Consider the following 25390-nt stretch of genomic DNA (forward strand, 5'->3'; position numbering starts at 1 on the left):
CTAGTCTAAGTTGTCTATACAAGTCTAAATCCTAATGTTAACATGATAATGGATTCTAAAAGAAGCATACAAATGGTATAACAATATAGGCCAAAAATATGGCCAAAACAAGTAACCAAATCACACAACAATTATACGAAACAAATAGCATGGAAATGGTACAAAACATAAAAAAGACGATTCAAGTATTAGTGAAATATTAAACTAAACAATACTACTGTTTTTTATGGCATTTTTATGAAGGAGAAATGAACTTCTAAATCAAGCAAAAAGAGACTAAAACCATAAGCCTAAAACTAATATTTTTATGAACATTTTTCATGGAGGAAATTAAATGTCAAAATTAACCTAAAAATTCTACTATTTTTATGGGTTTTCTAATGTCAATGATCACCTAAAAATCTAACAAATATTAAAGGTTTTATCACGTTTTAATCAACTAAAAGTAATAAAAAACTATTGTGGAGTGAACCTAAAATCTACACATTTTAATGGAGTCAGGGGGGTGTGAAATCAAACATGGTGTATGGCCTAGGTAAATCGCTCAGGGCCCAGGGAATTGGCCCATCAGAGTTTTATTGCCAATCAGAAAAAACGCAGGGGTTTGGTGGACTTCCAGAGGGTGTTAGCAGCAATTATTCGTGTGAGGCCCATAGGAGCTTGTGTTCAGATCTTCTTATGTCAAAATGGTGTTACGGGCCTATGGGGGTGTCAGTAGCGTTTCAATGGAGGCCCAAGATTTGCATCAGATTATTATTACTCAGAATAAAAAACAATTATTTAAATAAAAGAGAAATTGAGAAATTAAGATTTGGGATTAGGGTTTATACGTGAATGAAGGTTCAGAATCTTCACCTCCCTTCTTACGAGCGGCGACGGCGGCGGTGCGAATGGCTTCCTCTTCTCCGATCCTCACTCCTCACGACAGCGGCGCCCTCAATAAACTCCCTTCTCCGGTCTAGTTTTCTCGAAATCTCTCCGATTCACTTCTCCCGCGGCTCAATATTTCGCTCTCGAGTCTCTGTTTTTCGTTTCGGATTGCGTGGATTGTGATGTTGTCCTGTTGATGATGAAGACTTAAATTGCGGTTTGGCGGAGGTGATTGAGACGCGTGAAGTGTTGAAGACGAACGATGATGAACGGAGTTGATGTGGTTGTTGTTATGAAGCGTGAAGAGAGGAATGGCGACTCAATCGTGAGACGATGATGAATGTAGCGCTATTGCGACATTCTCGAAGATGCGGAATCGCAAAATCATGTGATTATAGAGTGCTGCGGTTTGATGACATCCACGATGAGAAATTCAAGTAAGTGCGCGTTGATCTTTCTCTTTTACATTCTGATTTACATTTCTCCTTCTTCTTCTTGCTGACTTTCGAGTTCACACATGTCGCGACGCCGTTGCTCTTGTGATGCAGGGACGAATGATGCGCGACGAACCTTTCCACAAATCAATGAACACTGAGACTCGATGATTGAAGATTTTTCTGTGGATAGATATGCAGAATCGTGATGAGTTTCTCGTGTAACTGCTTCTGTTAGGATCTTTTCTTGGTTTTCAAGGATGAAGAATGGAGAGAGGGAAGATCGGTGATGATTATGAAGAGATGGTGAAGTGATGGAGGTTGAATGATGGTGGTGGTTATGGAGCGTGATGAATGGAAGTGAAGGGAGAGTGAAGATGATGAATTGAAGAATGATGAAGATAGGAGCAGAATCGAGGAAAAAATGGAGAGGAAGCGTGAATGAATCCAGGTTCTGACTTTATAGCTATGAAGGTCAGTTCAACTCCCTCCTCTTTCTTCTGAATTTCTGTTATGAGAGTTATATATGAATTGATTAGGAGGTTTGAGTCAGTTATCATTCTGTTATGAATTTGTTGGCCGTTAAATCTGTTAGAGGTTCTGTTAGTTAAGTTGTTACGATGAGCTGGCAGGTAGTTAGAAGTAGTTACAAAACTGCTAGGTTGTTATAAGTTTGTTAGAAGAGGTTAGTGACAGGCAGAGTATTCTGTTAAAGGATTAATAGTGTGAATGGTTTGGACAGTGAGGGTTTAAACTGAATGCTGTTTTGTTGTTCTTTTTTGGAATGCTGCTGTTTGTATGTAGGTGTAAGGTTAGTTATGCAGGTAGGGATTAGTTGGTTGCAGGATGTATATGAATGCAGGGACTGGTTATGCAATCTTGAATTTTATGTGGATGCTTTAATGGATGCGCAGGGTGCTGGCCGAGTGTATGTATGGGGACTGTTATGGCTTTTGGTTTGAATGTGTGATCATGCTGAATACAAGTTTTTGAACTTTGTAATGATATGTTGCAGGTTTCACCATTGGTGTGGTAACTTATGTTTATCTCAAGGAGACTTGGAGAGTTGACACCAAAGAAATTACTTGAAGATGGGTGCCCTATGAAGCCTGAAGAACCGGTTGGAAACTATCGGTCAACTACTGCCCAAGGTCTAGTCAACAGCTCCAAAGTCAATGGTCAACAGTTGACCAAAAGTCAACTATAGCATTTTATCTTCCTTTTTTGTAATCCTTGTTGTAAAGCTTTGTAATGGTGCAATTTAGGATTTTGGGTTGTAATGGATATGTGATGACAGAATTAGAGTAATTTGACTTTCCCGTAGACGTTGACTTTTGTTGACTTTCCATGTGACTTGCCTTTCAAGTAATCAACTCAAATCTTCTCCAACCCTTGTAATCTTGAATAAATGAATCCAAATGACAACCTTGATCAATATGTAGCAATTGGTCCCAAGAAAAAGAATCCATAAGAATTAGTCAACATTTGATTAGAAGTTCACAGTGACCAAAATGACTTCCCAAGGCTTCTCTCCATGATGTGTAACAAAGATCCTGACCAATTGACTTATGGTATGAAACTCACAGCTAAATCTTGAATTGTAAACAAATGAGCACTCCAATCTTTATGCATAGATGAAATCCTGACTTTTAAACCCAACTGATGCCTCCAATTCATCACCAATGATTTAATGAACCAAGATTATTTTTAATGAAATGAATACATGATGTGTTAAATGACCTAATGGAGTATGTACATGAATGTGCAAAGCCTAAGCCAGTTAGGAATAAAGGGTAGGACAAATTTGGGGTATGACACACTCTCCCCTTTTCATTTTCTCCCTCATCTACCCAATCATCTCTAAATTCTAAAAATTTGATATCGATTTTTAATTGTCGGAGGATGGTGTAGTTGATTACGTTGCTGAATGAAACTGACTTTTCTCATAGGAAGTCAACTTTGAAGACTCTTAGCATGGTTGTGATCGTTGCTCCATATGGTAGATTTATTGACGGTTCTTCTTTTGATTTGATCATGTGAGAAAATACTCCTTCCACTTAATTAGTTGGTATATTTTGTGTTAAGAGCCACAAAGGAGTAATGTCATCTTTGATGACATAGTTATTATAAGTGTTTCTCACGAGCAATAGTGAGTTGCTTTGGTCCAAATGGTTGACATTCGTGTTCATTATTTCTCTTCAGGGTCAAAGACTTTAAATATGTATTATTCTAGAGTATATTTCTACTTTGTACGACTTTTTCTCATAATCTTTCTTTAGAATTTTGTGATGCAAAACATAACCTGCAAAACACTTAATATTTCACCTTTGGTGCCCATATCATTGTCTTGGGGCTAGGTGCATTAGTCATAGAGGATATAAAGTTTTCACCTTTAGATCCTTTAGTTAAAAAATAAAAATATTTTAGGTGTCCAACTTTCTTATAGTAGGTACATCTGTATTTTGGATGCATTTTCTTTTCTATCCATCTTAAGCATTTATCTTCCTTGTATGGTGCCTTTGAGAATATGTTATCCTCTTTGTTGGAAGATTATTATTTTTCCGTTTCTTTCCAAGGTTGATATCTTTTCTCCTCTTTATTCAATTGTTTGAAGATCCTTCTTCATCTCCTTTTGATTTCTTGAACGAAAGACTAGTCCTTCGTCTGATGTTGATCATTCACTGATAAATTATGTTCTTTCAAAGGATCGAACTGGAGTTTATGTGATATGAGAAGGATGAGATCGATTATTCTTCAGCTTGAATTTGTTCATCTTTGAGCATTTGAATCAACTTGTCCATCATTTTTATGATTTCCTTCTTTCTTGATTTTTTCCTGAAATTTATGAAGGCTTCTATCTAAAGATTTAAGAGTTGGATAAATATTCTATTTCTTAATTCTTAGATAAATATTAACAGAAATAATTTCTATCAAAATAAGTTCTAGGAAAATATCTTAAAGAAAATATTTCCTAGCTTCGTGTGTTCATCTTCTCTAGCTTAATACTTGGAAAATCTCCATATATGTTTTCTAGAGTATCCCACTTTTTCTCGGCGGTTTTTCAAAGACAAAATATCAAGAAGGTTGTTTATTATCTAAAAACATTTTTATGAAATATTTGAGATCTATCTTTGGTGAAAGAGAAAAGTTTTTTTGTGAATGCGCTTGCCCATTAGATATGTGACATGATGTCAAAACTAGGAAAAACTTTAGCATTTTGGTATATTGGATGGTATCTCTGAGTCATTGTGTGCACCTTTGCATTAGGGATTTTAGAGTGCACTTATAACATGTTTGTAAAAGGTATCATGCATCAAAAATCAGTTACTTGGCACTTATAACGCCAAGTATTCGATAATTTGCTACTCATAGTAAAGAAAATAAATGGATAATAAGATAGATAAGGGAAGACAAATAATAACGAAGAATTATATGGGGTTCAGTCAAGAAGACCTAATCTTGAGAATATCCACTATGTCTTGAGAGCTTTTATAAGGATATGCCCACGAACCCCCTTATACTATGAAACAAAGTTTTTAGTATAACTTAAACAAACAACGAAAAGGGCTTGAAGCAGTTAGTCGTCACACCAAATATAGATTTTGTGTAGGCTGATCTCGAATTAGGACAGAGTTTTGAGTTGGCTATTGTCATACCCCAAAATTTGCCCATCTCATTCCTTTGTTCAAACTCAAATCAAGATACAATAGCTCAGAGACATCCATCCTAAACAATGGTTCAAGAAACTAGGATTTTTGTTGTTCTGGAGAAAATCAATGGATCAAAAGCTTCAAGGCATCTCATATGGTTTATGATATTCCAAACTACCTCCATGACAAAATTCAGGTCTCAAAGCAAAGAGTTGATCAGTCAATTGCTTAGAAAGTCTACAGTCGACTAATTTGACCTAAAAGTCAACTGTGGTCAAAGTACAGTCAAAACTCCTGATTTTTTGTCAACATCCTCATTTTGAAGTATCATTCACCAATTGATCAAGAATTGATCATGGTTCATCAAGGAAAGATCAGAAATCAACAATTTCAAAAGTTTCTAAATTAGGGTTTTCATAGGAGAAAGTCAACTGAACTTTGACCAGCCACAACTCCTACATGGAACATCATAAATTTCCCATCCAAAGCTCAATCTGAAGGAAATTGAATTCTCTACAACTTTGTCTCTCACATGCCAAGTCTAAAAATGCTTCATTTGAGAGATATGGATCAAAAGATTATAGGTCCTTTTTGAAAGTCAACCAAAAGCAGTTTTTTGTCAAAGCCAATATTATCAAGATAAATTCTTCAAATGAAAAAAAGCTTCCAAAGTGGCTGGTAGAGGACATATTGAGGTTTCCAAAAAGTCTTAGAACTCTTCCACATCTTAAATATTGAGGGAGATATGCCTTGTCAAAGTTGGTCGATTTTAAAGGAAAAAATGTAAAACAAAAGGCTTCAAAATGGATTTCTTTGTAAAGGGGCCCAATCTATTTTGATTCAATCTTGCTCTCCAATTCATCAAGAAGATATAATCTTAATTCCACGAATTTATGATTTTTATTTTATTTTATATTGATTTTTATTCATTTAAAAAATGGTATAAATCAAATAATTGAGATAATAATCAAAGATTTGGTGGGAGAGATTTTTCTAATCAATTTCAATCACCAATTAGACACTATAGGTGATCTAATTTCGTGCTAATGAAGATTGGATAAATTCAATCAAATTTTGGACAATTGTGGAAAGATTCATAATCAAATTTCAATCAATTGGCAATATTGGATTTTATAAGATTCAATTCTAGTTTGCTTAACCTAATTGATCCAATATATATATACAATGATCCCAGAAGGCAGAAGAGGATTTTTTTGGAGGCAGAGACCTTGTACGAAGAACAAAAAATCATGGACCAAAAGCAAAATTGTGAATTGATTTGCAGGCAAGTTCAGGTCGAATAAAAGATCCCAATCGCTTCCTTGACAGTCTCTGAAGCTATTGCAATCATCACCTTCAATTAAAGACCACAGAATCGTGAGCATGAGGTCACGTTTTTGCCTCATTCGAACACAGTTTCGTTTTCTTATATTCACTTGTTATCAATGGTTTTTGCTTGCATATTTTGGTTCCTATTAATGTTTAAAGTGTTTCTGGATTGATTAATTTAAGTTTCGTTGCGTAATTAAGAAACCACCATGGCTAGGTTTTTGAAGCTTCTGATTAGGGGTTTTGTATACGAGCAAAATTGATGAAAACTAAGGCCTCTATCGTATTGATAATATGATTTCGGATTGAACCATGGTTTTGTTTGGGATTTATTCCCTGTGTATTATGCGTTTCGGTTTTGCAGGAATTGGCCATGGATGAACGTCGTAGCAAAATCGCGTCTGATTCGTGGCTGGAAACCAGAGTCTGAGCGAAGAAGAAGAAGCTGAAACGCGCGTTAGTTTTTCTTTTGAATTCTTGGACATTCATCATTTTTATATTTTGTTTGTTGGTTAGTTGACAACCAAGACAAAATGTCCCAGCGATTGGAAGGCGCGTCTGATGCTAAACGCAAGGGCAAGGGTTCGATGCTTGCGTCTTGCCCTTATTTCTTTTATTTTCCATCAAAAGCTTCTCTTGCAGATCCCACGTATCCGATTCATGCATGACCACGGTGTACCCATGTCCATCAGCCCTCAGATCTCATGGAAACAGGATCCAATGCCCATCAAGATGCAGGAGTATCACGCACCCTCAGAGGACCAACAACAACACTGAATCCAAGCTGAGTTTTCTACACTTTTTATATTTTTATTTTATTCCTTTTTATTATTTTATTGTTTTCTTGTTGTTCTTTCAATTAAAATTCTTTTAAAAATCAATTCTTTTATGTAAATCTTATTTAAGAAGAAAAACATGATAAAATATTTTGATAATTATTTTGATTTAATTTAAATAATTAAATAATTATTTTAAATTAAATTGTTAATTTAGAATAATAATTTAAAATATGTTCCTAAATTTAATTGATTAAAATACATGTTAGGGTTAGGTAATTTAATCAAAATTTTATTTTTGTTGATTTAATTAATTAGGTTAAAAAACCAATCATTAATTAAATTGATTATTTATTATGTAAATTCGAACTCTAATCAGGGTGTATGAAAATCATTCCCTACACTGAAAAGTATTTTTTTGTGCGTTTTTCAGGGTTAGCAACAGGGTTTCTCCCGACTGTGCGCCACGCCACGAAGCTAAGTCCTGATTTAACCCTTATTTAAATATTTGTTATTTTATTTAAAATTAGGGTTTTCCTTTAAATATAATGAACTCCGCCTACACTCAATTCTTTTTCTGTTTGCCTTTGCTTTGCCAAATTTTCAGGGTTAACCCCAAGGCTACCTCCGACTATCGACCTTATCAATCAAAGCTAAGTTTCTATATTTATTTAACCGTACCTGCCATTGAATTGATAATGCACCCACCCCTTTTTGGTTTCTATTTTTCCCACCTTTTCAGGGTTTGCCAACCGCCAAAGCTCAAATAGTCGGTAACCCTAAAACTCTAATCTCTTTTATTTTTCTGCTTAATTATTACTTATGTCAAACCCGCTGGTTTCTTTTTCCCTTCCCCATATTCTTATGTATCTGTTCCTGGTTTGTATTGTTTGGCCTTAAAGGCACTTAAGACTGTTTTATATTTTCTGCCATGGTTAGTAATTTGGGGAGTGCAACCTTGAACTGAATTAGAGCCATTTAATTACAAGATAATATATTTCGAATTGAATCACATGATTGTTGCACCCACGCACACTTTTTTGGTAACCTCTTTTGCTTCCTGTTGCCTGCCTGTTGCCTTGTTGCCTTGTGTTTTTTGCAGAATAGCCATGTCCCTCGAATACGAGGATACCTCAGCCACGTTGCCTCGAGTAATGCAAAGATCATAAGTCCCTAATGATGCTACCTTCGATACACTAACATGATCTCGTCCCTCGGAAGTTGCCTACGAAAGGCTGAGGTATCCTCTGGTCGCCTAAGCGAAAAAGGCTATTCTGATCCTTCCCTTAGACTACCTGCATGGGACAGTCTTATGGCGAACGATATCTCGATGACCCGTTAACATCCAAACGAAAGGCTTCCTGCCCTCTTATGGCACGGATAGACCCTTTCACTCTGAAAGGCTAAAGAACATTTTTCATCTAACCAGGTAGTTGCTCTTAATTGCCTTGCTCTAAAAATCTTTTTCAGCTCTATTTTCTAAACACTTTCAAGGCCACGCTCATTTACGAGCTAAAGTCCTTGTTTCTTCTTCTACATTTCTTTTCAAAAACGAGCAAAGCAATTAAGAGCCCATGGAAAACCATGGATGTAAAGGGTGCCTTACACCTTCCCTTTGCATAATTACCCCCCGAACTCAGTTTTTATTTAAAATGTTTTTCGTGTTCTTTTAGCCTTTCTATTTAATTTGGATAAAATAAAAGTCGGTGGAAACTCTTTCTTACCGCGACATTTCTTTAAAAGTCAGTTCACCGTATTACAGTTATCCTTTGAATCGAACCGTGGTTTTATATTGGCTGACTACAGATCGAACCGAGATAAATTTATACTGTGATGATCTCGAACCTACTAATTTTTTATACCTGAACTAACTTAGAAACTATGTATACATTTACACCAGGATGATCTCGAACCAGTATAGCTTTTAACTAGTTTGTGATCAAGAACCGTTGTCGAGGTTTTTATTAGTTGTTCTTCATGAACAAAAAGAGATATTTTCAAGGGCGGAGCTCACTAGCGAAATGAAGACTAAAATTAATCTCCCTAATACAAATAAGAGCTTTTTAAATGTCTTATCTTCCAATAAAATTAACCACTTCCTAAGTAAGAATTATCTACTGGAGAGAACACTCATAAAACACTATAGCTAAAATATGTCAGAAAAATAAGAGCGATTTAGAGGCGAGAAGAGAAATGAAAAGTGATGTTTTTAACATTTTCTTAATGATAAAAAATGATAGAAAAACTCTTTATTTATATGTCTAGACTTGGTGTAAATTCAAAAGCAACCCATGAGTCAAATTAATGGCCTAATCGATTAGGCAATGTAAATAATCAATTGTTGATGCCCAAAATAAATGGTTAGAATATACAATTGTTACAAATTATTAAGAGATCGTCACAATTCCCACTCAATTATACATCATCTAATCGATTATGCATGTAATCTAATTGATTACCTAAATTGAGAGAACTTTTCTTTTAGTAAGAATATATGTTAATTTGTTACCCTATGCTAAATTGAGAGAACTTTTCTTTTAGTAAGAATATATCAGTGTTTTAAAAATCGGACCGAATTGGCCGGTCGAATTGGTTGGATCGGGAAACAGAGGGATCACCGGTCTAATCTGATTGTTGGACCAGGTATGCTATTGAACCGGTGAGAATCGGCCAAAACTGATCAAAATCGAAAAAAACCGGTGAACCGACGGTTTTAGAAAACTGGTGGTTCAACGACGCCGTTTTCATGATTTTAAAAAAAATATATAATTAAACTATAATTAGACTTTAATCAAACCTTATTTGGAACAACTTTTCCCTATTTGTAATTAGACCTAATTTAAAATTTATTTAAATTTATATTTTGTATTATTTTATATTATATTTAGAATTTGATTGTTAAGAATAAACATGTGAAATTATGATATTTTAAAATTTTAAAATTTTGTAGGTGTTGTGATATTTTTTAGAGACTAAGTCATCCGGTTCGACCGATTTAATAAATATATAATATTGCAATAGAGATCGATTTATTCAACCGAGTTATCCGGTTTAATCCGATTTAGTCATGCGGTTCGACCAATGATTCAATGATTCGACCAATAAACCCGTGACTCATTATCCTTACCGATTTAATGATCGGTCCGATTTTTAAAACACCGGAATATATGTTAATTTGTTACCCTATAAAAAAATCAATTGATTAAAAAACATCACCTATACTATTTATTATGGTATAAAATTTAGGAGATATGGATTATATGGACTCACCGTTATGACTTACTTTAAAGTTTAAAGTATTGACAAAACTACTTTCATATTAATCACCGACAACATAAATTAAAATTTTAGTATTTTTAATATGGAACATAAGAAGACTTTTTATCTCCTAAATTTATGTGTACACTAATTGTTTACACTTACACCGTAAGTGTATATATAAAGCATACTAGTTTTATATTTTAATAATATATTCTATTTTGGTTTATGTGCAAGACTTTTTATCTTGAGAAATGATATTCTTACACTAAATGTGACACCTACACTTTAATATTATACTATTTTGTGTATTTAGAATGTATAATAATTATTTTTTCAATGTTTTGACATAGACAAACATATATGTATGGTGTATTTTCTAAGGTGTAAATGTATGGTGTATGATTCTTGGTGTAAGAATAGCAAGCCTCTTTTATCTTTGTTATTGAATACGGTGTATCAATACGGTGTATAAAAACTGGTGTAAATATAGGACCCCTGTTAAACATAAGTAACTAAGAAGCAAACAGAAAAGCAATACCCCTTAGTAAAAACTAAAACCACAAACAAACTTGTTGATAATAAAACTAACTCACTTCTTACAATTTTGTAAATAAAGAAAAATCACCACCCTTAGATATTGAAAGCATCTTTAATAACTTAGTGTGCATAACTAGGACCCTCGATAAAAATTAAATATTTAGTTGGCTTTTCTACAATTCTTCCTAATCTCTCCATTTGATCCCGTAAGAGGACTAATATCTCCCATCTTGATCATAGCAGCAGCAAAATCAGATGAAAAAGAGCTTGGATTAGTACTATAGCCACTCACTATAGAGTTGGTAGACCCACCGTTGAAAAGTTGTTGGTCCGAATGAAGAAGACCTTTGTTCTGAACAAGATTCTTGAAGTAGTTGTTGTCAAAAGAAGTAGGAGTCTGAAGATCAAGAGGAGCCAAATTGTTATCCCCTGACCCTGATGTACTTGGACAATTTGATTGTCTTGTGCTAGCAAATGAAGTATCTATGTTTGTCTCATTGTAAATTCTAGCCCTAAAGGTTGTGCATCTTGCTTGTCCAATTGTGTGAGCACCTAGTCAATTAATTAAGATCCCAAATCAAATATTGAAATATTTGAAAATTTAACATTCATTCACCATTGAGAAGTTATATATTTTCTATAACTTGACATATTTTTCTTCCAAATTAGTATAACTATACCTGATAATGTGACTAAGTCCTTGGTGGAAAGACCAACTGCACTAAACATTGAGGTGAGTGTATTGAGGTTGGAAGTTGGTGCCGGGATGGCTGTATTAGCAGCAGACTGACTCGCCGTCTTAGCATCTCTTCTTCCGAGTTTTACATTCCAGGTTGGGCCTCCAAGCTACCACGTAAAATAAAAGCAACACAATAGTTAAAATATTGATTAATTTTTAATTAATATAACTTTGCATGTTTATGCACTAGCTAGATTTTTATTTGTTGAGTAATTCATTGATGTATGATCACACTTACAATTGCAACAGAATCTGCGGCAGCAATGGCAAGAATATCAGCACAAGATACAACTCCGGGACATACATTCTCTACTGCTGTCTTTATGTTATCAATGACTTCAAATCCACGAGCAGAGTTTCGATTAGGGTTTGCATTTTTCTCTCCGGTAAAGTTTGATGTGTCATCAAGTAGAATTGATCCATCACATCCCTGCAATTGCAATAATATATATAATTTATTCATCGTGTTCACGAGGTTTCAGCGCATTGATAAGAGTTTGACTAAAGAATAATATATATAACTAGTGAGACATGAGAAGGCTTACATTGACAAAGCAATCGTGGAAGAACAACCGAAGGATGGAAGCGCCGATTCGAGCCTCTTTTGATATGGCAGATTGCATGGTGGATTGCACTGTGGAAGAGAGTTTGGGACAAGAACTTGAGTAAAAGCTTGTAGAAAGTTGTGCATTGGCACTCCCTACTATGATGAGAACAAAGAGAGTGATACTCATGATCATGGTTAATCTAGAAAAATTTAAAGAAGCCATTAGCTAAATCCTCTACTAACAAAGAAGTTTCACTTAGTTAGATAGCTCTAGTGTTTATGTTTGTCTTAGAGAAGATAGTGTGGTTTATCAAATTATAGTTAGTTCAATATTTATAGTGGTTCTTGGCAGTGGCAAGGGTTATCTATGTCAACTCATGTGTTACACGTAGAATAGTCATATATATCTATGCATGGTGGAAACTAAATTGGCGACGATCTTTCACAAAAAAGTGTGAGGAAAATTTCAAAAGAGTGTAATATTTAATTTATGATGATGATGGGTTTGAAAAATAGGGTTTCTAGGTGTGATATGATTGGATTGATTCAAAGATACCAATGTGAAGATTGAAGTAGTGTCTATTTTTCAACGAGCCTAACTACTATGTTCCTTTTTTTGCTTTGTCAAAGTGTTCACAATGGATAAAACATACTATTCCTTCAAGAGGGTCCATGTATTACAAGTTGCAAAAAAGGCAAATTTTTTGACTACGTAGATCAATGATTACAAGAACAACACCTCTTAGTCATGCGTAGTTGACTTCAGTTTAACAGAATAGTATAAATGGAGATAGTATAATGTAACATAATTCACTTAAAGTTATATTTGTAATTAATTTTACTTGATTTATCATTCTAATAAGATAAAACAACAAGTTTGAATTCATTCATTTTATCTATCTTATTCACTATCCATTCGCTTATACAAGATAAGCACAATTGATAAATTAAAGAAACTCATAGAGTTCATATATAAAAATTAGTCTAAATTTTTTATGCTTAAACCTATCTCTTTCATAAATAAGCATAAATAAAACAAATTTGGAATCTTCAAAGTAATTTGCCTTGTGGTGTGAATGCAACGAGGCAAGCATATCATACAATTGCCATGTCTAAGACAAGCATGCAAGAAACTTCTATTCTTGTCTGATTTTACTAATATGAAAAGCCTCATATAAGTAATGTAATAGTATAATGCCAAAACTAATTGCAAACACTTACTCTTATAAAAAATGATAGCTTGTTGAAATATTTTATTAAATATTTAATTTAATTATTTTATTCTAATATTAGTATATATGAATACTTGTTTTTATTTTGTTGTACTAGTTATTTATAAATACTAAATCTAAATTGATAAGTGATTAAATCAAGTAATAATAATAATTAAGTTTTTTTATTAGATACTTAATTATATTTAAAGGTTAACATAAGCTAGACTCATCATTTTGAGATCATAGAGGATAGAGTAGTGGGCACGCTAACTATTTAGAAGGCGTCCCTTTTTTTTATGATTAATATGGTTCAATTGGTTAAGTCACTCATATAAAATATGCTTTTGTATAGTATTTAGTATTTATGAATGGTCAATCAATCTTCTTAACAAACTAGATTCTTACATTAGAAATTTTATGTAGATATGTAGCTTAATTAGTAAAAAATGGATTACTATATTTTAAAAGGTTATTTGCTCATCTTTTTCTGAAGGGGGTCTTGGTCTGAGAGATATTAAGACACTAAATAAAGTTGATAATTCATCTCTTTGTTGGAAATTGTTGACTATCAATAATCATTGGTCTTTAATGTTTATTAGTAGATACTTCAGACACAAACAATCAATCATGCATCATATTTTTTCTTCAATATGGTCCGACATCAAGCATTTATTTTTCTTTTTGAAAATACATAATAGATGGAAGGCTGGTTATGGAAAGGACATTGACTTATGGACTAACAACTGTTTGGGATACAAACACTACAACAAATAACACTTTTCATGACGGGACTTTCACGTCATCCAGAAAAAAACAAGGTTTTATTCCAAGGCGTGCGATATATATATATATATATATATATATATATATATATATATATATATATATATATATATATATATATATATATATATATATATATATATATATATATATATATATATATATATATATATATAAAACAACTTGTTTCTTCGATTTTTATAAAAACCGAGGTGATATACCATTCAGGACATACTTTGAATTCCAGCCAATGCACTTTATGTTTTTATTTGTTAACAACTGTAAAATAAATGATTTAACCCTTCGGTTTCTCTGATAACCCGAGGGATAAAATAATAAGATTTTACTATAAAATACTTTGAACAAATTTTACCCTAATCGTATCTTATTTGTAGTCGCCCCACCGTCAATTGCATCATTTTTTTAGGATGGATTGCAAAATTGAAAAAAATGTTCGTCTACATTGAACAAAATATTTTTTCAGCTTTTGCAGTCTATCTCAAACAATAGTGTTTATCTCAAACAATGGTGTTGTTGTTGTTGTCAGGGCTGGCCGAAGGGCCAAGCTACCCAAGCTAGGGCTTTAGGCCTCAAAAGTTTGGGTTTAAAAAATGCCTCAAATTTTTTTCATTTAGTTATAAAAATATATAATGACACTTAAGTTACATATACTATTGTAGTTGAGTTGGTAAAATATAGGTCTCTTTTTCTTTTGGTCTTGCGTTCAACTCTTAGCAACTACAAAATTAATATTTTAAAATATATTTTAAAGGCCTTACTATAAAATTTGCTTTAAGCCTCTAAACGGATTGGGTCGGCCATGGTTGTTGTTGAAGGTTTTGAACAACTATGATTTATTCCTAATTAGAAGTTGAATGTATTCCAAGCATGCAAATTGTATACGCTAGTGAAAACAGTGATAATGATAGCATCAACAATCAATCTTAGTGAAGGCATGTCTGATATTGAAGTGCAGATGTCTAGCATCTTGGATGGGACTTGGATATGTTGTATGTTTTATATTCTGGGTAAACAATTTTGATATTCTGCGAAAATTTGTTGCATACAATGTATTTTTGATATTCTGGGTAAACAATGTAACCATTTTTAGAAAAATTACTCTAACTCGGTTTTGTTTTTAAAACCGAGGGGTTAGGGTTAAATAAATTAATTTTTTACAAAAATGGTTACATTGTTTACCTAGAATATTAAAAATACATAGTATGCAGCAAATATTGTATGAGACCTGCTCATGCTATAATTTTAATATTCTAGGTAAACAATATGATATTCTGCGAAGATTTGTTTCATATACAAAGTATTTTTAATATTCTAGGTAAACAATGTAACCATTTTGTAAAAAATAAATTATTTTATTCTAACCCCTCGATTGTTTTAAAAATCGAGATCATAGTTAAGTTTTTTTCCACTATTTTCAATCAACGACCTTAAATAAATCTTTGACGTCCATTTAAAGGTTATCAACGCTCAAGAATTCACCATTAGTGATCCGCGTGAAACCTAAGGGACGTCCATATATAAATTCTCTTACGATATTGAAAATCTAAACGAAACATATGAAACCTAAGAAAACTTGGAAAAGTTCTCTTTGATGGATTGCAAGAGAAGAAAATCACCTGGGTCCAAGGTTTGTTATATTACATTTTTATGTGTACCGAAAAATATTTTTTACTATAACTCTTAATTATCTTACCCTTTTTTCACTAGAAACAAATACATGCAGGATCCGTACATGAAAGAGTTTCTCAGTATTTGATCTTGTCTAGAATATCAAGAAATTGAAGATCCAACATATGATCTTTATGGACAACTAATGTAATATTCTTTGTAAACTCTGTAACAAGTTTTATTAAAAAAATGTAATATTATAGTAAACACTATAACGAGATTTATTAAAAAAAACTAATGACCTCTCGGTTTTTATGATAAACCGAGATAAAAAAAACGTTTTTTTTGTAAATAATAAAAGTGCAGAAACTAGGGTTCGAACCCATGCGATAATAAACCTTAACCTCGGTGTTTTAAAAACTGAGGTGTTAAGTCATTACTTTTCATGACGCTCTTGATTATCTCGAATCTTTTGCCGAGGTAAAATGCATCTCACGTTCGATGTTAGAAGCGCTTTTTGTAGTAGTGAAAATTAATGATTTACACCTTGTATTGGTATTCGATATTAAATTTATGCAAATTGCTAATATTAATCCAACTATCCAAGACATAAATTAGAATATTCCTCATGGCTTATCTATTTTGCCTCCTTAAATTGTTGAAGGCATTTTGAAGACTTAACATTTGATAATACTACTATTGATAAAATCATTTAGATAGTGTAGTATTATATTTGCAGATGCCCTAAACAAGGGCACATTCGCCCAAAAGGCGCGTCTCCTATGAGATAACGCATAGACCCACCCAGAGAAAACCCTGGCATGTGAGTCAGGAAAGAAGGGGTCTCCAGTAACTCTTGGAATATAGGCGGTCAAAAACTTCTTCAAAGAAGATGGAAGCGGTTGAAGCCACTAAATAATGCCAAACCCTAGGTCATAGAGACCTCTATATACATATCCCCTCCAGGAGGGACAAGAGATACCTTAAGTAATACTCATTCTCTACATCCTAAAGAGAACCACACTCAGTGCAATTTAAATACACTATCACCAGTGGTTAAACGCTTGCTACCAAGCATCACCGGACATTAACGGAGCCTCTCACCTCACGTGAACATGTCTCATAAATCACCTCAAATCATCACCGTATAGAGCTTCTCTCCACCGTGGACAAGACCTCGTTATCAGAATGTGTTAAAAAAACTACTAAGGCCTCTGAGCCTCCTTATAGGGGGAACATGCACACATGTACTTTTTGACCACTACAGTGGCGTCCACCATGGGGCGAGGGTAAAACTAACCTCAACCACACCTTATTTTATCAACATTACCCTTCCCACTATTACCCTTCACTCCTACATTAGCCACCTTTAATTATGGTGAATAGGAGAGCTCCAACCCTTGGGCCATAAGGTGCCAGTGGTAGCGGTGATGCTGACGCCTTGGCGGAGATGCATGCCATTATAGATGAATTACGTCTCCATAAGCAGACGTTGGAATATGACATCCACATCATCAGACATCCACACCATCAGACCTTGGCAGAAATGGAATTGTTAGACTCCTAACCACTCTCAGACGAGATATTGGGCTTGACTGTCCCTAAAGTTTTCAATCCTCTTTCCCTGGCCAAGATTGATGGATGCAGCAATCCCTATGAACACATGCCTCCATCAATATATAGATGGCCATAATATGAGCTATCGACTCTCTAAAGTTCAAGCTACTGTGTGGCACTTTCAAAGAAGCCGCCTTTGGATGGTATACGGTTTAAGCTCGTGCCTCTATCAATAATTACGAAGAACTGGTAAATAAACTAACACACCAGTTTGTTGCCAATCGCCACATGAAGATGTCAACTACCAGTCTGTTTAATATACGCCAAAGTCCATCAGAATCGCTGAGGGACTACCTTGTCTACTTCAACAAGGCCATAATCAGGGTCGTCCCACCAAACCAAGAAATGTTTGTGGGGGTGTTCCAAATTGAACTTAAGGCTAAACACTTCAACAAATACCTCGCTCAGAAGCCAATATTGTCGTTAGTAGAAGTGATCACCAGAGTTGAGTGCTACATAAAGGGGGAGGAAAGCAACACCAAAAAAAAGGTCCCTAACATTAAGGAGCGCATTGCCCACGCCAAAATCTCGCATCATTAGAGGAACATCAACTATACCTCACTCATGAAGGACAAATCAATGTTTAAAAGGGTAGGAAAGGCAAGAGAGAGCTTTACGTCCTTAAACGCTCGTCATGAGCGAATTTGGCGCGAGGTACTCCACTTGCACAACATCTCAATGATGTCTGCTCCTAAGGAAGACGTGATGGGTTCCTAACTAGGAAGATGGTGCAAGTTCCATAAGATAAGGGAACATCACACAGAGGACTGCTATTAGCTCAAGAAGGAAATCAAGAAACTGATACAGGAGGGGAACCTCGAGAAATATGTGAAGGGTGACTCTTCCCGTTCAACAGACAAATCAGGCTTATGTGGACGAGATGATGATAGGAATCCTAGGTCCAACAAATCCAAAGAGTTGCACTAAGACGAGGACATAAAAACCACACGTCACATGCTCAACATTATATCAAGACGGTTTTCTAGAGGTAGGGAAACTAGATCTTCCATCAAAAGGTACACTCTCCAAATCCTAAGCATAGAAAAACTTCCTAAAGTCAATATTGAAGGTGACCTCTAAGTATAGGAGGTCATGATCTCATTCTTAAAGAAAGAAGGAACTGACATCCACCCTCATAAGGACGATCCCATGGCCATTACCGTCAAATATGAAGACTGGGAGATTAAAAGAGTCCTCGTCAACCTTGGGAGATTTACAGACATACTATATTAGGAGGCATTTGAAAGACTCTGCCTCGACCCAGAAGACTTAAAGCCTTTTTGAGGATCATTGGTTAGATTCTTAGGAGAATAGGTACAGGTAAAGGGTATATCACTTTGGGGGAATACCTTTGGATAAGAGGATCAAGCTAAGGAAATAAAAGTTAGGTATCTGGTTTTCGATGCCCCATCTTCATATAATATGACTATTGGGCAACTAGTCTTTAACTGGATGGGCGTCACTTTGTCTACTTTATATTTATGCATGAAGTACCTGCTGCTCGATAGGTGAGTAGGGGTTATCCAAGGAGATTGCCAGAAAATGTTATACATGAAGTCTCAGATTGAAGAAGATCTACACTCAAGGCTAGAAGGCTAGAAAGATAAACATAGGAATAAAGCCACCAGAGAAATTCCACAAAGGTGAGGAATCCTCCTCCCCGACCTCTAAGTAGGCTGAAGGCTAGATATTCTGGAGGCAACCCCCATAAAGATGACAACATAGCTGCTATCTGCTTTTTTTTTTTTGCTTAAATACTCTATTGGTCCCTGTAAGTTAGCGAGTTTTTGAATTTAGTCTCTATATCTTTTTTTTTCTCTGAGGCTCTATATCTCCCTTTCTGGTTGGCTTTGGTTCTTGACGTCAAAGTTCCGTTACAAATATGCTGATGTGGCAATCGTTGCTGGCATGACAAACAGTTTTTTTCATTTTCCATTTTTTTTCAATAAGATTAATTCCACGTAAGCATTTGATTTTATTTCTTTTTGTTTGGTTCATAAAATGATAAAATGATTCATTTGATCATGGATCATATTATTATTGTATGAAATTTATCAATATTTTATTTACGCTTTAATATATTTTAAAGTATTTGAAATATTAAATATTTTGTGTTTGATTATCTATATTATTTATGAATTGACCATTTTTAGTGGTGAATATCACATTGTTTTTATTTGATTTAGCATAAGTGTTATATTATTTTAAGATTTAAAAAGTAAATTAGTTTTAAAATTCCCCCTCCTCTTCTGAACCAAATACATTTCTGATTAAAAATTCTCTCTCCTTCTTTTGAACCAAACATACTTTTAATTAAAATGCCTCCCTTCTCATGCCCACCATTCCCCTCCCTTTTATTAAAATTACTTTCTTCCCCTCAGCCCCCGTTGAACCAAACGGACCCTAAGACTTCTTTTTTGATGTAATGAGTTATAACACCGCCTGTATTCCTTTCAATATAATTTGCTTAAAAAAATACTATATTTTTAGAGAAAATGGATGGTATACTGACAGTGTAAATTATTTTTACATTGCCAACCAATGACAACCATGTATCCCGCCAAATCAGACTTTAAATTTTAAAAAATTATATGATTTGACACTTTAAAATATTCTAATTAGATGAATGTGTAATAATTCTTAAAAGTGCACTACCATTAAACTCTATTTTTTAATCAAGAATAACAACAATCAATCATAACTAAGAAACAAATTTTCCCAACCAAAGACCACTTCCAAACTAAAACTTTCACGCTCCACACGATATCAGAAACATTGTTTCTGGTTTATGAATTTAGTAAAAATTCTAATTTTTAATTGTTCTAAATTGCAATTGGCGTGTAATTTTCTTTCCGGTCTCTTGACCGTGTAAACTTTGTTTCTGGTTTATGGGAACTTCTGTTCTCTTATTGAGTATATCTCCCTAGCTTTAAAAAAAAATAATAATAACTAAGAAACAAATATTAAAACGAAACCTTTTTTCTATAAATATAAACCTAAAAGAACTTGTGGATCATCAAACTGATCTTTCTTCTCACAATATTTTAAATAATAGAAACCAAAAAAAGAAAACATAACAAAACAAAAGAAAATACACAATCTTTAGAAGTACATTGAAACAAGAAACTACAAAAACATATTGAACAAATTATTATACACTACAAACACTATCTCACTACACTCAAAATATTAATCTTGTATGTGTATATCAGACCCATAATATTAATTTAAACCTAAATATTAGTTGGTTTTTCTACAATTCATCCTGATCTCCCCGTTTGATCCTGTGAGAGGACTAATATCTCCCATCTTGATCATAGCAGCAGCAAAATCAGATGAAAAAGAGCTTGGATTAGTACTATATCCACTCACTATAGAATCAGTGGACCCGCCGTTGAAAAGCTGTTGATCTGAATGGAAAAGACCTTTGTTCTGAACAAGATTCTTGAAGTAGTTGTTATCAAAAGAAATAGGGGTCTGAAGATCAAGAGGAGCCAAATTGTTATCCCCTGATCCTGCTGCATTTGGGCAATTTGATTGTCTCGTGCTAGCAAATGAAGTATCTATGTTGGTCTCATTGTAGATTCTTGCCCTAAAGCTTGTGCACCTTGCTTGTCCAATTGTGTGAGCACCTAGTCAATTAATAAATACATAAAATTAATATATATTTTCCCTAACTTTAGATATAAGTTTAAAAAATTACACGTATTTCATCCAAATCAAAGTAACTATACCTGCTAATGTGACTAAGTCCTTGGTAGAAAGACCAACTGCAGCAAACATTGAGATGAGTGTATTCAGGTTAGAAGTTGGTGCTGGAATTCCTGTGTTAGCAGCTGATTGACTAGCCGTCTTTGCGTCTCTTCTTCCAAGTTTAACATTCCATGTTGGGCCTCCAAGCTAACATATAAAATAAAAACACACAACAACAATATATAATTAGTTTTTTTTACCTAATTTACCTTTGCATGATTATTACTCTAGCTAGATTTTAATTGGTTAGTAAGTTGATTGATATATGATCACACTTACAATTGCAACGGAGTCCGCTGCAGCAATGGCAAGGATATCAGCACAAGATACAACTCCGGGACATACATTCTCTACTGCTGTCTTTATGTTATCAATGACTTCAAATCCACGAGCAGAGTTTCGATTAGGGTTTGCATTTTTCTCTCCGGTAAAGTTTGATGTGTCATCGAGTAGAATGGATCCATCACATCCCTGCAATTGCAAGTAAGAGTTTGACATTTAACTTCAATAAACTAGTTCAAATTTAATATATACATATATGCATATATATTACAATAGTGAGATATAAGAAGATTTACATTGACAAAGCAATCGTGGAAGAACAACCGGAGGATGGAAGCACCTATTCGGGCCTCCTTTGATATGGCGGATCGCATTGTGGATTGCACTGTGGAAGAGAGTTTGGGACAAGAGCTTGAGTAAAAGCTCGTAGAAAGTTGTGCATTGACACTCCAAATTGCGAGGAGAAATATTACAAAACTGATCATGGTTAATCTAGAACTAATAAAAGAAGCCATTAGCTAAATCCTCTAGTGTTTATGTTTGTCTTTAAGAAGGTGGATGTGGTTTATCAAATTATAGAGTTTAGTTCCATATTAATAGTGGTTCTTGGCAGTGTTAAGGGTTGTCTATGTCAACTTTGTGTAACACGTAGAATAGTCATCTAATCTATGCCTGAATGGTTGAAATTAATTTGGCGATGAAATCTTCAAGATAGTAATTAATTTAGGATGATGATGGATTTGAAAAACAGGGTTTGTAGGTGTGATTTGTGTCGATTTATTCAAAGATACCAAAGTGCAAAAGAAAGATGAGTCGTTTTTTCTACGAGGCTAACTACTAAGTTTCCGACTCTGCTTTGTCAAAGTGTTCACAGTTGTTAGTTCGGTACTATTCTTTCAAGTTGTCAAAGTGTACAATCTATAAAAATCGGTTTGAATGAGTCAAACTAAAAAAAATCATACACAGTGCAATTTAATACATTTTAATATAAATATAAGTTTTATGCAACTTCTATGAGAGAAAAAGGGATGTACACTCTCTAAAATATTTTTATACTGTCAAATGTCAATCCATTACAATTATATATTTAATTAAAAACAATTTTTTAATTTAAAAAAACTAATATGATATGACCAGTGTAAAGATTTTGATCGATTGTATGTGTAAAATTAGTTTACACTATCAGTACAGCTATCAATTGCTTAACAAAATAAAGTAATAAGTTTTATGCACCTTTGAAAATTAATTCTTTAAAATGAAAATAATCAATTACGTCTCAAATATTAAAATAATAATAAATAAATTTAATCAATTTTTTTTTTGAAATCTAGGTATCGCTTTGCAACCGGATATTTTTATTATTTTTTAAATCAAATTAGTAATATTTTAAAAATGGTTCAATAAATAAGTAATTAATGGAATATATCATATTAATTATAAATCATTTACTAAATTATATTTACAAGGTTTGACTTAATTTTGATTTGAATAGTTTTACCCAAAATTCATCGAAATATATTCGTTAATTTTTTTGTTGTTTTTAAATATCTCTTTATATTACAACTTTATAAGTAACAACAATTTGACTGCATAGATTAATGATTACAAGAACCAATTAAACAATATTAGTCATACGTAACTGACTTCAGATTAACATTTGTCAAATAAAAGACTTCAGATTAACGAATAATACTACAAGGACAGATTAACTATATTTTGTTAAGCAATTGATAGCTGCACTGATAGTGTAAACTAATTTTACACATACAATCGATCAAAATCTTTACACTTATCATATCATATTAGTTTTTTTTAAATTAAAATTGTTTTTTAATTAAATATATAATTATAATGGATTGACAGTATAAAAATATTTTAGAGAGTGTATATCCCTTTTTCTTTCATAGAAGTTGCATAAAACTTATATTTATATTAAAATGTATTAAATTGCACTGTGTATGATTTTTTTTAGTTTGACTCATTCAAACCGATTTTTATAGATTGTACAATTAATTGTTTTTTATATGTAGTTGAAATGGACGATGAACAAAATTTTCATTATCTTCTTGTTTGGAGGATGTACGTCCAAATTTTGGTCATGCATGTTGCTGGTTTTTTTTCTTAAATTTTGTTTTAAGTGATAATTATGAGAGAAGATCTTTGGATGAAAGAGTTTTAGCTAGGTATGAGTCACGTAGGGATGTTTTGGAATCTATTACTAGTATAAGTGATTCTCATTGTATATGGGAGTTAAGAATGTGTAGAAATACATTTGCACATCTTTGTGAGGTTTTAAGGATACGGGGAGGATTAGTGCAACTCGGACAAGTAAGCGTTGAAGAACAAGTTGCGGTTCTTTTAAATATACTCGCACATCATACAAAAAATAGAAGTATTCAAGTTAGATTGTCTAGATCTGGGCAAACCGTTAGCAGGTATTGTCATAGAGTGTTGGTCGCAGTTTTGAAATTGCGAAATGATTTACTTGCCAAGTCAGAACCTGTACCTCTAGATTGCTCTGATGAAAGATGGAAATGGTTTAAGGTAATAAATTTTCACCTAGTTACCTTAGCATAATCTTCTAATCAAGCATCTTAATTATGTTTAAAATATTTATTGAATTTTTAGGGATGCTTAGGGGCTTTGGATGGGACTTACATAGCAGTTACACCGAGTGTTTCTGACAGGCCTAGATATCGTACAAGAAAAGGCAGACTTGCAACAAATGTCTTAGGTGTTTGTACCAGGGATATGAGATTTATATATATACTAGCAGGATTGGAAGGATCAGCTTCAGACTCTAGGGTATTGCGTGATGCAATAAATAGACCAAATGGATTGACGGTTCCAATCGGTATGATAATTTCTTCTCCTTTTAGTTTGTCGGAACATGATTACAAAAAAATGAGTTGTCGTTAATATTTTAGGTTCATATTATCTCATTGATGGTGGATACACTAACGGTGAAGGCTTTCTTGCCCCATATAGAGGTAAACGATATCATTTGCAAGAGTGGGGCCCCGGTCGTCGTTCACCTCAAGACCGTGAAGAGTTATTTAATTATAGGCATGCTCGGGCAAGGAATGTGATAGAGAGATGTTTTGGCCTCTTGAAAAAACAATGGGCTATATTGAGAAGCCCTTCATTTTATCCTATTAGAACACAATGTCGAAAGATCCTTGCGTGTTGTTTATTGCATAACTTCATCCGTGTGAACATGACAATGGATCCAGAAGAATTTTCTCCATTTGCAGAAGACGAGGTACCTTTAGGAGAAGAAACAATCAATGTAGTGGAAACAATTGAACCTAGCAATCAATGGACTCAAAGGAGGGATGTGCATGCACAAGAAGTGTTTATAGAATGGAGGAATAGACATAGGAATTAGAAATAACTAGTTTATCAGATATGTCTTTTTTGTATAGATGAATTGTGAACTTATTACCATGTGATTGTTAATTTTTTTTATATTATTTTATGTTTAGAATGAAGTTGAACTTATTGCAATGTGATTGTCAATATATTTTTTTGATTACGTATTAAATTTATTTTCTGTTGTTGCACTTGTGAATGATAATGGTTATTACAACCTCTTTTGATTTTTTTTTGTATTTAGAAATGGAAAATGAAGGTGGCATTAGTAGTGAGCAATCAATGAATAACATTAGAGTTCGACGTAACTGGAGTACGTTTGAAGAAGAAACTTTACTCGCTATATTAGAAGAGATGGTAGTGGCTGGAAACAAAGGAGAGAATGGAACATTCAAGACTGGAACTCATGAAGAAGTTTGCAAGAGAATGAAAAATAAAATTCCTGGTATAGCTATTAATGTGAAACAAATAGTTAACAAGATGAAAAGGTGGTCAACAAAGTTGAATGATGTTGTTGACATGATGAACACCAGTGGATTTGGATGGGATGACACCAAAAAATGTGTCATTTGTGACAGCAGTCAAGTCTTATCTCAA

General features: G+C 33.7%; 3 protein-coding genes and 1 long non-coding RNA gene across 4 annotated transcripts; 2 read left to right on the forward strand and 2 right to left on the reverse strand.

Moving 5' to 3' along the window:
- Positions 1 to 825: 825 nt before the first annotated feature.
- On the forward strand, positions 826 to 3217 carry LOC131655551 (uncharacterized). The gene is made up of 3 exons (XR_009299819.1): positions 826 to 1307; positions 1419 to 1778; positions 2320 to 3217. It is a non-coding gene; the product is annotated as an uncharacterized LOC131655551 (long non-coding RNA).
- A 7609-nt stretch (positions 3218 to 10826) lies between these two features.
- Positions 10827 to 12436, reverse strand: LOC131661177 (peroxidase P7-like). The gene is made up of 4 exons (XM_058930618.1): positions 12142 to 12436; positions 11835 to 12026; positions 11538 to 11703; positions 10827 to 11409 (listed from the first exon to the last, which is right to left on the reverse strand). The coding sequence occupies exons 1-4, from the start codon at positions 12364 to 12366 to the stop codon at positions 11018 to 11020; spliced, it is 975 nt and encodes a 324-aa protein (XP_058786601.1). The 5' UTR covers positions 12367 to 12436; the 3' UTR covers positions 10827 to 11017.
- A 7951-nt stretch (positions 12437 to 20387) lies between these two features.
- On the reverse strand, positions 20388 to 22057 carry LOC131661178 (peroxidase P7-like). The gene is made up of 4 exons (XM_058930619.1): positions 21718 to 22057; positions 21419 to 21610; positions 21121 to 21286; positions 20388 to 21018 (listed from the first exon to the last, which is right to left on the reverse strand). The coding sequence occupies exons 1-4, from the start codon at positions 21934 to 21936 to the stop codon at positions 20627 to 20629; spliced, it is 969 nt and encodes a 322-aa protein (XP_058786602.1). The 5' UTR covers positions 21937 to 22057; the 3' UTR covers positions 20388 to 20626.
- Positions 22058 to 23456: 1399 nt separating this feature from the next.
- On the forward strand, positions 23457 to 24809 carry LOC131657951 (uncharacterized). Its single transcript, XM_058927295.1, has 4 exons — positions 23457 to 23500; positions 23560 to 23965; positions 24050 to 24139; positions 24516 to 24809. Exons 1-4 carry the CDS (start codon positions 23457 to 23459, stop codon positions 24807 to 24809), a joined length of 834 nt encoding a protein of 277 aa, XP_058783278.1.
- Positions 24810 to 25390: the final 581 nt, after the last annotated feature.

Source organism: Vicia villosa, linkage group LG3 (assembly GCF_029867415.1).
Source record: "Vicia villosa cultivar HV-30 ecotype Madison, WI linkage group LG3, Vvil1.0, whole genome shotgun sequence".
Classification (NCBI taxonomy): Eukaryota; Viridiplantae; Streptophyta; class Magnoliopsida; order Fabales; family Fabaceae; genus Vicia; species Vicia villosa.